Below are 12,270 nucleotides of genomic sequence, written 5' to 3'. Positions count from 1 at the left end.
AGGTTGTCTAATAAGCTGTGTAAGAGATTTGTGCGCACAGTCACATTGCCACTGGCAGATGTTGTACATCAGAGCCCTCTTGACCACTTTTTATTTTCTTCTTCGCGTAAATGAGCTTGCACACCCCCTCCTTTTCCCCTGTGACTGAGTGGCCCATCACCCCTGGTTGCAACCCCTTGGTTCCTGGAGAATGAAACCAGCTGGCTTGCTGAGGCATTTCTCAATATCCCAAACCCATCCTCATTGCCTTTCAGTATATCTCTGTCTGTAGTATTCTTTGTAGAGAAAGGAACAAACGCATTAATTAGAGTGCGGTGAGCACTCCAGCCTGAGCCCACCCCTCACTGCCTCCACGACCTCACAGAGATTTCACTAAAATGTACAATTAGGTTCTGCCAAGTGACTTCCTGACCGTAGTTGCTCTTTTCATGTGCAGAAGCCCTAAGTGGTGCTGTGTGTTTTTTTTCAGAGCTGCTTTGAGTACCACTTCATTTTTCTGGCTTTTGTTTACAAGGTTGTATATACTTACCTCTTTACCAGTGCCTGAATACATCAAAGCCAGGTTCATTTTAAAGAATCTGGAAGCCCATGGATGATGTCACTTACTGGCCTGAATTTTGCATGTTCTGAAAAAAGTGTAAAGGCTGTGTTTGCACATGAGCTTATCTGTGCTTGTCTCTTCATCCATATACTAAGTTTGCCAGAATATGTAAAGAAATCCCATCCCAAACAACGATTGTTTTAAACATGGCCTGAAGTACTCTGCTAACACAGGATGTACCAAAAGCTCATTCTGTACTGAATCTGTGTCAAAGTGCTTTTGAGATAAATTACAATTTAATATAATGCCTCTTGTGAGCTTAAAGTATTTTTCTTCTCTTCTCACTCTCTTCAAGTGGGGTCTGCTGGTTCAGTTGTTGAATTTTCCTTTCAACCACCATTGTTTTCATGATGGAAATGAGCTGTTAAGGAGAAACATTCCTCCGAAGCATCCATACTCAAAACTGATATACCTTACTTTAGACACTTACTACAAAATGGAATCCCTGTAACATAAACATCCCCTCCACACCCCGGGTGTGCTTCAGCCTCGCTATGAGAGCTGCCCTGGTGCCCAAGGAGCCTCTCTCCCCAGGGCAGCTTCAGCTTCACCCCTCAGGTGACAGTGTGTCCTGCTCTGGCTGTGGCTTTGTAGATGAGGGCTGAGGGCCTCACCTGAGTGAAAGCTGTCTGGGAGCCGGTGAAGACTTTCAGACATGGAGGTTATACCTGCACAGCTCCTGCTTTACGAGGCAGACCCGCGCACTGGCAACCTGAGACATCCTTGTGACAAAGACTTGGGTCAGGCCATCCAGATCCCTCTCTAGGGAGAAGAAAAAGCAAGCAAGCAAGCATTTTATGATGATCTGTTTCTTTCCTGTCCCCAGTGTTAGGAGCGTGTTTGTAGTCTGATGGTAGTTCCAAGAGGGGCTGTGAGCCCCAGGCAGGCAGTGCTTTTCTTGGAAAGCAGAGCTTCTGAAATGAAAAACAGACAGGGAAAATAAAGACAGGCTAAGATACACAAGCAAGGGGAGTTTGAAGGACCAGTGCCATGGTTTGTTGTTCCTTTTGTTTGGATGGTACCAGGTTGTAGTCCTTGTCTCACACCTCCACACAACCCGAAGGCTCCAAAATATCCTAGTTGCTTCTAATGACAAGCTCACAAAACACATTTTTATATGTTAATACAAAAATCCAGGACACTAATAAATACACAGAGGCACCTAGAATGTTTCGTTATATGCGTTTGATTTTTCAGCTTCTGCTTAGGAGAAGAGCTGAACTGCAAAACCTAAAGTAGATGTACTCAACTATCACATCACTAGCAGAAATTCATGCACTCAAGGGAGAGCAGGCAGTGACACCCTGGTGTTCTCCTTTTCACACAAGCATGCCACTTTCTGGTTAAATCTGGTTAAATGCAGATTTCATCACATAGATGCCAAATCGCAGATCTGAGCTTTCTGTTTCCATGTGCTGTTTTCTCGGGGACAGATCTAATTAAGAGAATGAGCAATTATAAGATTGTTTGGATCCCTGTAAGTGATGGGATCCAAGGCCAGTATGGCTCTTGTGGTGTTTCCGGGAGGTCTTGCCTCTCTGAGGTGGTTTAGCTCCTGGTAGCTGTATCATACCTGTCCTGTTCGCCCACTTCTCATCAGGACTTGTTAGCTGGGTCAGTGCCTGTGTTGATACTGCCAGCAAAGGTGTTGCTGGTTTGGGAGACGGCAGAGAGAGCTTTTTTCTGACAGTGGACATACTTTGAGATAAAACATAGGCAAGTCCTGCTGAGAGATTGTCGAGTCCCTCCAACTCAATGAGTGTCCTATGTATTAGAGGTGTCTGCATTACCAAGAGGTTTTGCTGAGTTTGATATGTTGATTTTACATAGGAGAAATGTTGGCATGAGTAGAAGGAAATGTGAGAAAAAAGCAAGAGGTGAATCTTTAAGAGATGAAATAGCAAGGATTTCTGCTCTGACCCCCAGTCCTGTTCTTGTACACCTACGTTCCCTGAAAGGTGCCGTGGGAATAGGGAAGCAGCTGTGACAACAGCAACAGGCAGGGACTGTACATGCTGCGAGGAGCTGAGGAGAGCGTGGTGAGGCTCTGTGCTCTCCTAAGACACAGAACACCATGTAGCCCATGTAAGAGTCATGCTTTTCAGGCACACTCTTGGAAGATCTAGGCACAAGTACAAGGAGGTGGTTTGAAATTACTACATATGTCTTCTTGCAATACTTGCACTCCGGGGACCACCCACGTCACAGGATGTGTTTGAATTGCTCACCAAGCTTTCTTCTGGAGCCGAGATGAAATTACAGATTCTTTTTTCCCAGAGTGCAAGAAAAATTAGCAACTTTCTGAATTATTACTATTATTACCGAGGCACTATTTAAAAATAGGTCCTATTCTCTAAGACTTTTCAAGTGCTGGGGGAAACCTTTGCACGTCTTCAACTCCTTTAGCTGCTGGTTACTTAAGCTTAGATTGTAAAAAAAAAAAAAAAAAAAAATGTATGGAGGTAAAACCAGATTTCTCTTCCTTATGAACCAGTTTAAGCAAGTTGAGGAAAGGATATGGGAAGGGAAGATGAAATCCTCCTTAGAAACGATGCATTATTTTCTATATTTACAGGACAGTGAAATCCTGTGGATACTCTTGTGCACTGAGACAATATATTTTGAAATAATTGTTTCAGTCAATGTCAATTTTATATCAAACATGCAATAAAGTATAAGTGGCCTTTGGGAAACATCACTGCACCTTATTTTGTGCTGCAGTATTGCCAGTGTAAACATCTACTTCTGTTGTGTAAGCCCAAAGCCAAATGCACAAAAATTTCCTCTCAGGGAGACTACTGACCTGTCAGCATCAAAAATATTATTTTTAGCATGTAAAAAATTGTTTCTCAGTGATTGTAATAACAAGAATCTTTGCAAAATTCATTATTACTGTAATAAAAATTTTCTTTTTGGCAGCAATAGTACAAAATCAAGTAAAAAGTTAGCTGATAGCAACTGGATAAGATACAAATTGTCACAGGTACAAAGTTACTGGGATAAAATATACTTTCTTTCTATTTACATTATTAAATATTTACAGTAGCTCTGAGAAAATACACAATCTAAAGCATTTGATAAGTTATAATTTATTCTGCTTGCTTTCCAGAATGCTAGAAGATGACCTCAAGTTAAGCAGTGATGAAGAGGAGAATGACCAGGTAAGAACCAGACAAGTAACATGTCACTTGAAGCATGTTTCATGTCGAGACTGAGCTACTGCAAATATTTTGCTAATGCTTTTTCCAAACATACATAAAGGTTATCAAAATACATGGCAGCGCTGTAACTGGAGTAACAGATGTTGCTGCTCAGAGCCAGCCTGCATGTGCTAACTGCTGGATTGGTAGGGAACCGGCTGCAGTGCTCTTGATTTATTACCTTGATGCGACCCAGAAGGTTTTTGTATCAGCTTCCTTCTGATTTGAATTTGTTTTGTTTAAAAGAGTGGCCAAGGAGGGGAGAAACAGGAATTGTGGATTAAGGGTTCAGGCCAACTTTGCAATCATGAGCTGGCCCCAGGGATTAGCTGCTGGGCTGCTTATCTCTTACCTGCCTCCGGCATCCCCCCAGCCCTGGCCTCTCCTCTGAGCAGTTTTGGTCCTGACTCTGCATGGCCCATGTCTGCTAAGAAGGCTAAAGAGGACTGAAAGAAGCCTTGGCTGTGCATTTGATTCACTCTGTAATACAGCAATTACAGCAGCTGCCTGTGTTTTAAACACCCTAAACTACCTGACCAGCAGCAGATGCTCCATCCAATGTTTCAGGGGAGCTGGGGTTTTTTGGCTGTAGGAGGTGTCTCCCACTTTTTCCTTAAAATATTGCTGTGTTTTGTCTAAATAATTAAGGACTCAGCAGAACAGGGCTGGAACTTGACTTTCCCATGATCAGCTGAGTGCCTCGTTGCCAAGCAGTGCTGTGCTGTGTTCTCTCCTTCTCAGTATCCTGGCATGGATGATTTGGTTGGCAATGAGAGGCCAAGACCCCCTTCCCTTCCTTCTTTTCCAAAAATGGTTGACCCATGCCTTCACCAGAGTGTATGAGGGCAGTACTGCTCCTAGTTTCATCTTGCATATTTAAGGTGGTTTTCTATCCTGGTTTTGGCTGGGATAGAGTCAATTTTCTTCTTACTAGCTGGTACAGTGCTGTGGTTTGATCCAGTGTGAGAACAGTGTTGATAACTCCCTGATGTCTCAGTTGTTGCTGAGCTTACCCTGAGTCAAGGACTTTTCAGTGTCTCCTGCTCTGCCAGAGACAGGTGCACCAAAAGCTGGGGAGGCCCACGGCCAGGACATGCCCCAAACTGGCCAAAGGGATTTCCCTTCCACAGAACATCATGACCAGTACGTAAACTGGGGGGAGTTGGCTTGGAGGCACCAATCACTGCTTTGATGACTGGGCATCAGTTAGTGGATGCTGGGCAATTGTATTTTGCATCACTTGTCCTTTTTTAGAATTTTTTTCTCTCTTTTTGTTGTCTCACTTTTCATTACAATTATTATTCTTCTAATGTTATTTATTTTGCTTAGTTAACTGTTCTTGCATCAAGTCACAAACTTTTTTTTTTTTTTTTTTTTTTTTTTTTTTTTTTTTTTTTTTTACCCTGCCTCTCCTCCCCATCCCACTGGGGCAGGGGGAGTGAGCAAGTAGCTGCATGGCACTGTTGCTGGCTGGGGCTAAGCAATGTGAGCTTCAAATACGGTTATTTCAGTCATGGGTAACTGGAGTACCTAGATGGGTAGGCTGTATGGATATCTAGACTTCTGAAATACAGGAACTTAGACAAATAATTCTAGGTTCGTAGCACAGGCATGAAGTTCTTCCAGGATTTTCTTTAACTCTTGTTATTGGATGTCTCTATTTTACAATATATTCCAAACAACAGGTAAATCAAAACTTTTTAATATTTATACTAAACTACTGTTTCATCTATTTTGAGCAAAGCTTCTTGGTGTTAAGAAGATTCAGCGCATAGATTCTATTATTTACATATTTATACAATTTCTTTCTGTTTAACATATTTCATCCTGAAACACTTCACATTTAGTTACTCTTCCTGCTTGTCTAGATAGTTTAAAATACAGCTCACAGACAGCATAGGACAAAGTAAAGTGAGGGATAGAAGGGATGTCTGAAGAGTAACAAAAGCAGACCAGGGTGCCGTGATGTTGAGGCCAGGGGCTGGGTGATAGGGGAGGCATGAGCTGCTGGCCAGGAGAGATGTCCTTCAGGCAGGGAGCAGGATCCTGAGTAATGGATGTCAGAGTGAAACAGGCTGGGAGAACCAGGGAGAAAAAACTCTGGTTTGCTTTATAGCGAGCAGAAAAGGACACAGGAAAGCGTTTATCGTGCATAAAGAACATGAGTAGGTATAGGCAGAGAAGGGATTGTGGAGAAGTCCTGCCAATCGGGCAGGACACATAGACCTTTAGTTTAGCACTGTGACTTGTAACTATTAACATCTTCTGTGTGCTGGTGTGCCATGCAAGGTCTCTGCTCAGTCACCAGGGCTCCAAGATGCAGCTGATACAGGCTGGGTCTTTCACCTTGGTGCTCCAGCAAGCTCTGCAGAGCCAGGCCAGAGCTCACCACCCACGTGGCAAAGAGCAGGGCTGAGATCCTGTGACTCTAATCATCTCAGGCCCTAGCATGAACAACCTTCAGAGATTACTTAGTTATTTGGTCCCCTTTCCTAGTCACTTTTTCCTAACTTGACTCTACAGACAAAAATCTCCCAGATGCACAAGCTGGTTCCTGCTGTATGAAATGCTTTGTAGAACCTTAGCAGAGACCTGCGGGTTTGCTTAATGAACAATCCTAAATAAATATGCCTGCTGAAAAAACCCAAAGTGCTATCTTTTCATCCACCTTGCAGGAAATAGACACAAAAATGAGTAACAACTGCTCAGATGGACCTGTGTTAGCAGAACTCTTTTCCTTTTACTTCCTAACTCAGAGGCTCTTTAATTTAGTATCTCCTGAGCTCAAGGACAGAAAAAAAAAATCAGAGATGAATGGACAGGAGCAGTACATGAGAAGCTCCCAGATACTCCTCATGTAATAAATTGACCTTTGAGAATTCTCAAAGAGCTGAAGATGAGCTGTGTACAAGCTGGGAAACTTCTAATTTTGCTGATTTCTAAATGGGAAAGTTTAGGGGAAAAACTTTGAAAACTTTGGAGGAGATTTTGCATTTATGTCTGAAATTGCCAAGCAGTGAATGGGAAGTTTCTGAAGTGGTGCAAAGGGGGACAGGTGCTTCTGTGATGCCAGGGCTGGACTTTGGAGTGCTGTGACCAAACCAAGGAATGTGAGCCACAGATGAGGGAGGCCAAATGCAAGACAGAGGCATGATTAAAGCTTCAAGACTGCAGTGGAAAAAGCATTCCCAACCCTTCCCTCAACACCAGCAATTAAGGTAGTGAGATTCACAGACCCAGGAAAAGCCAGAGAGGCTGAATTTGAGCTGAGTACGTGTGCGCCCACAGTAATTATATTATCCACACATATTAGTCTCATAATTTTAATTACATAAATATATTTTTCCTCTTTAATGAGCATAGTTTATCCATTTAAACTGATCGTTTCAATTTTACAGGCAGTGATCATAGGATCTAATATGCAAAGAGAAAATTTCCTGTTGGCATATTTTACACCACACAGATTGAAGAAAATATACTTTTTAATCCTCAATCAATATCTGAAGAGCATGCAATTAGCAGATACCAAGGTAGTTAACATAAATCTGCAAGTTAAAGAGCCAATTCATTCTGATTTATAACACATAGAGTAATAATTTCATCATCATCTCTCCCAGAAAGCATCTGAAGCTTTGTAGCATGAAGATGTCAAAATTGTACTTAAGATTGTTCAGAGTACTGAATTGTAGTGGTTATTGCCTTTTGGTTCTTTGAAGTGTGGCACAGCACATGAAACAGACCCCATTATAATACCCTGCTCTTCTCCATAGAGGTCACTGGATAACTTAAATCAGTCTTGGGTGAAATATTAAAAGGAGATTGTCAATTGTAGTATGAACAATTCTCTTTCCCCCCGCCCCCTTTGTCCTTTTACAACATGAACATTTTGTAATAGAAAATAATTCCTTTAAAGAGAGAAAGATCCCTGGCATCATTTGTGCAATTCATGTCAATCAATAGCCAAATAAATTAACTGACTGGTACGCATACATGGAATAATAATCTAACATATTTTTGCAACCCAAGTCTGCTTCCTCATATGCATTTTTTTTGCACTGGATCAGGTTGGTTGCCGCTGAAGTTTTGTGGCTGTGAAAATTTATTACCCACAGAGTCAATCTGCATTCTGGCTGCCAAGTCTGAATAAATAGAGTCATTGTGCTTGTCTGGAATATGTAACCAAAGTTCATCGAGTCAGCTTGACTTTCACATCCCACGAGATTCATAAAAGCCAACACCCTGGTATGTGCTCTTGATTCCTGCCAAAATTTTGTAAAATTGTATAAACAGAAGTTGAAGAAGCAATCAGAACACACTCCCAGGGACATGGCTCTGCACTCTAGCCCCGGCTGATCTCAAGAGGGAAGACACAAGATCTTTCTTTTCAAAGAAAAAATAGTGTGACTACTCTCCTGTGGCAGCAGGTAACTGCAGGGGCTTAAGATGCCCCCCTCGCAGAGTGCACAGGGAGGCAGAAATCAATCCTCTCAAGTTCCCTAATTTTGCTCATGTGTCCTGCACTGAAGGAAGAGATCAGGCAGCATTTGCCTGCGAGTGGCCACCCTCCTGAAGAGAGGACAGGGACAGACTGGCCCAGTGCGGTGTGAGCGGTGTAAGCAAAACCAACCCCTCCACAGTCAAGCCAAGAAAAACAGAAAGCCTTGTCATTTCACAGGAGACCTTGGGGGAAGAGCAGCCTCCGGAAGTTCACAGCTTTAGCAGAGTAAAATAAAAGTCTTGTCAGCCTGATCTGCCTCGCCACCCAAGCCCCATAGGGTGATGGAAGCCCACCCAGCCTGGTGCCTTCCCGGGCTTCTTGGGGTTGTCTCCCACCCACGGCACCCTAGGGGCGGTCCGGGTAGGCTGCTGGCCCTGAGGGACTTGTCCATGCTTCAACAACACCCTGGTCATGGTCAATCCGTAAAAACTGATGCTGATTTGAGGTACACTTGCAGCTCCCGTGGGAACATACATGCCTACATTTTGTTCCCATCGTGTATGTGTTGAGGGTTACCACGGCGCATTGCTGGAAATGCATCTTTCTGGTAGGACTGTCTGCACCAGAGGCATTTAGGACAAGCCAAATCTGTCACAGCACTCCAACAGGACAAAAGTCCGTCTACGTGCTAGATAGCAATTAGTGTGCGACTTTTCCCTTTCACTTCTGGATATGGAGTGACAACCAACAAAAAGAGGGAAATCATCCTGAAATGAACAGTCACACATCTACCTTATTCCAGAAGGAATAATTTTTAGTAGAGTCTTTATAAACAGTAGTTCTACCTATGAAATGTAATATTTCTGCTAATTTGAAGTTAGTAATGTAATGAATTCTAAACAATGTAATAAAGGAGCAAAGCTTTCTTTCTGTAAGACCTGTTAGAAGAGCACTTTCCAAAGTGAAGATTAACCGAGCAGAGCACCAAGACAGGAACATCTAGAGAGAAGAGTTTTATTGGGCAAATTGCAACACAACACTGCATAGGCCTGTTTATTAGAACTATTTTTTGACAATGCTAATTGTGTTCACATATGCCATGTCCAAACATTTAAACCACATTACATCATTTTAGTGTTGTGTTCCCTTTTATTCACCTCTTCATCAGTGCAATACTTGATGATTGATCAGAAAGGAAAATTAGTGAAAAAGGAGATGAGAATGCTGAGGTCTGGAGAAAAAGCACAGAGCTTGCATCATTTCTGCAAATGAAATTCTCTCTCTCAAAAAAACAGCCTTGATAAACTTGGAAAATATCTTTCTGATGAGAAGTTTCTCACTCCACTGAGCACAGAAAACTATTTCATGAAGTCTGGCTACGTGTGAGTCTGACTGCAACTAAAACCACACAAATCAGAGATAAGCAAAAGTGGGAAAAAATTAAGTTTTGGGTAAAGGAATGGCTGGAACCTCAGGTGCTTTTTTTACTCAATCCAAAGGCTCTGTTCAGCCCCCTCTCACTATAATGTGAGTGTGTTTTTAGACTGAAGAAATAAGCCTTACTTAACTTGAGTAAGTCCATTATTTCCTGTGTATTAGAGAAGCAATTCTTTTGGTATCCAACTTAACTAAAATCCAGAGTAAGATTTAAGCCAGCTGAGCCAAGGGTTTTTTTGTGGTTTGCCAGCTCTGATTTTAAAATCTCCGTGACATCTAAATTTGCACTTCCACAAGGCATGACAAGAAGACCGAGATTGCCTCACTGAAACTGTCAGATGAAACAAAATAAGAGCTCGGTCTTGTCCTGCCAAACTTGGCTCACATCACTGACTATCTTACAGAATCAGATTCTATAGCTGGCAGGCAGGATCAAGCTCTAAATTTGAATGCCACAACCACAAATGATGGTGAAAAAAGTTACAGATCTGCTTGGATCTTGGACATGCACAAAATTTGGGGACATTTGAACATGGCACTTTGATCTGCATGCTCCTCAGTGGCGAAACTCCAAAATAGACAGGAAATTAAATTTGAAGTGTAAGAGCATCTTCCTTATCTCTTAATATGGATGCTGTGACTAAGCTAAGTTTTAGCTTGGTAAATCTCCAAAGCCTGCCCTTTTCCACTCATATCAGTTTTTTCCAATACTTCTTTCTGTATCTGACATAACATTCTTAACCCCATCTTCTTGAACTATTTCATTAGAACTTTTTTCCCCTTGTGAAGTAGAATTACTGTGTGAACATCTGTTTTGACTGGCGTGGGAACATATCCTACTGAAATCAATTCAGCAGTGTTGGCTAACTTGAGGCATAAAGAAGGATTAGATCCAACATTTCCAGGCTGGATTTTGCTTGTCTCTGTCTCTCATAAGCCTTCCAGCCTGTGCACTTTTCCGCCTGCTGCAGAGAGCCCTTGCTGAAGCCAGACGCTGTGCCTGAGTCTTGGTCCTGCTCAAGCCTGGCCACCAAGCTCTGTTTGCCTTCAGGCAAATGCATTCCAGCATGCCTGCAAGAGAATTGTTAAATAACCAGCAGTCACAAATAATCAGTGCTGTTGGTAACATCACGGCTATTAAGAGCTGTGGGAGGAGAACGCAGCTGCTTGTGTCTCTCTCACACGTGTGCACACACTCAGGAGTGCGCACACAGTCCCACAGCCTCTCTAGGAGCTGCCTGTTGCTCCCTACAAGGCAGAAGGTCAAGCTCACTTCTCTCCCCTTGGCCACTGAGCTCGGGCAGGGGTGATGGCAGCATGAGGAGCAGGGTGAAAGAGATGTGCACAGAGGTGGAAGACAACAGAAATAGAGAGAGGCAGCTGAGAGAATGTTGGAAAATAAAATGAACACAAAAGAGAATAGAGATTAAGCGGAAAAAAAATTGTGAAGAAAATAAAGTGGGGGGAGAAGGACATTATAAAGGGAGTAGAAGCTACATTAGAACATGATGAGAAATAAGTTAAAAGATTCAGGAGCCAATCCATCAAAACTACCATTTAAGAAAAAGAGACTGAGGAACCATTGCTGCAATTTCTCCTGCACCTAGGATGAAAACTGCCTCCTCTGAAGTCAGTGAGAGTATAACCACTGGTTTCAATCAGCCTAGGGTGTTATTCCTGTCTTCTTTTTTTATTTCCTTGCACAATCCAAGCAGATACTTGGTAGCAGCAAATGCATCACAGTTGATTGACATAGCACATCCCTGGGAAGTGTTACCACTATTTGGGGAATTTAGGCTTGTCTTTCCCCTATTTTCACGTATATGGACTTCCCCAAAAAAAGATCTACTTTAATTTCTGAGCTTTCAGACTTCCCAATAAATCTTCTAAAGCCTGTGGCCCAACATTGACAAATCTTGTCTGCAATAGCCTAAGTGCAAGCGGTACTTCAACCAAGTGACTTGTCCCTGGATAAGGAGACTGCTTCTGTGGAGACAGAGGAGGCTTTCCAAGGTGACTGCTGCTTTGTTTGCAATGACCGAGACTTTCCTACCAGTGGTGCTGGAAATTAACCACTTTTTAAATGGGTTTTTCTTCTGCTCATCTCCACTGAAAAAGATTAAAGTTAGCTCATCTGTGCTGAAACCTTGCATGGTTTTTGGGGCCAGACTGCAGGAAAAATCTGAGCAGATGCAGGACAGAAGACTCAGCATTTACAGATCTATAAAATTCTCTATGTGGTTAATACCCATGCTGATTATACAGCACTTTGGAGATCCAAATCACTTTACAAGTATTAACTTCTTAATACAATGCCCCTGAGAGGTATTTAGGTAGAGCTAAGCAAGAATTATTATCTCTGTAGAACTGTCAGGGAGACTGTGTCGGAGATGTGGCTTGTTGGAAGCCACATGGCAAGTCAGCTGCAAAGTCAGGATTAGCGCTTGGGTCCTTCACTCCCAGGTGCCACGTTCAAGTCACTAGACTGTGTTGCCCCTGAAGATTAATAAGGATTAATGGACAAAGCAGAGGAGAAAGAACAATGTACGCCAAGAATATAATAATAAAACTCCAGGGTGAAAAATTAATGTTGA

The 12,270-nt window shown here is 42.5% G+C and overlaps 1 protein-coding gene across 3 annotated transcripts in view; it reads left to right on the top strand.

Annotated features, from left to right (window-relative positions):
• Positions 1–12,270, top strand: part of AFF3 (ALF transcription elongation factor 3) — a 329,088-nt gene that overhangs the window by 236,857 nt on the left and 79,961 nt on the right. For all 3 annotated transcript variants that reach the window (XM_040055430.1, XM_040055428.1, XM_040055429.1), the window contains exon 8: positions 3,711–3,762. In XM_040055430.1, coding sequence (XP_039911364.1) covers positions 3,711–3,762 — 52 coding nt within the window. The remainder of the gene's footprint in view (positions 1–3,710; positions 3,763–12,270) is intronic.

Source organism: Hirundo rustica, chromosome 2 (assembly GCF_015227805.2).
Source record: "Hirundo rustica isolate bHirRus1 chromosome 2, bHirRus1.pri.v3, whole genome shotgun sequence".
Classification (NCBI taxonomy): domain Eukaryota; kingdom Metazoa; phylum Chordata; class Aves; order Passeriformes; family Hirundinidae; genus Hirundo; species Hirundo rustica.
This window is presented reverse-complemented; position numbering and strand designations above follow the sequence as displayed.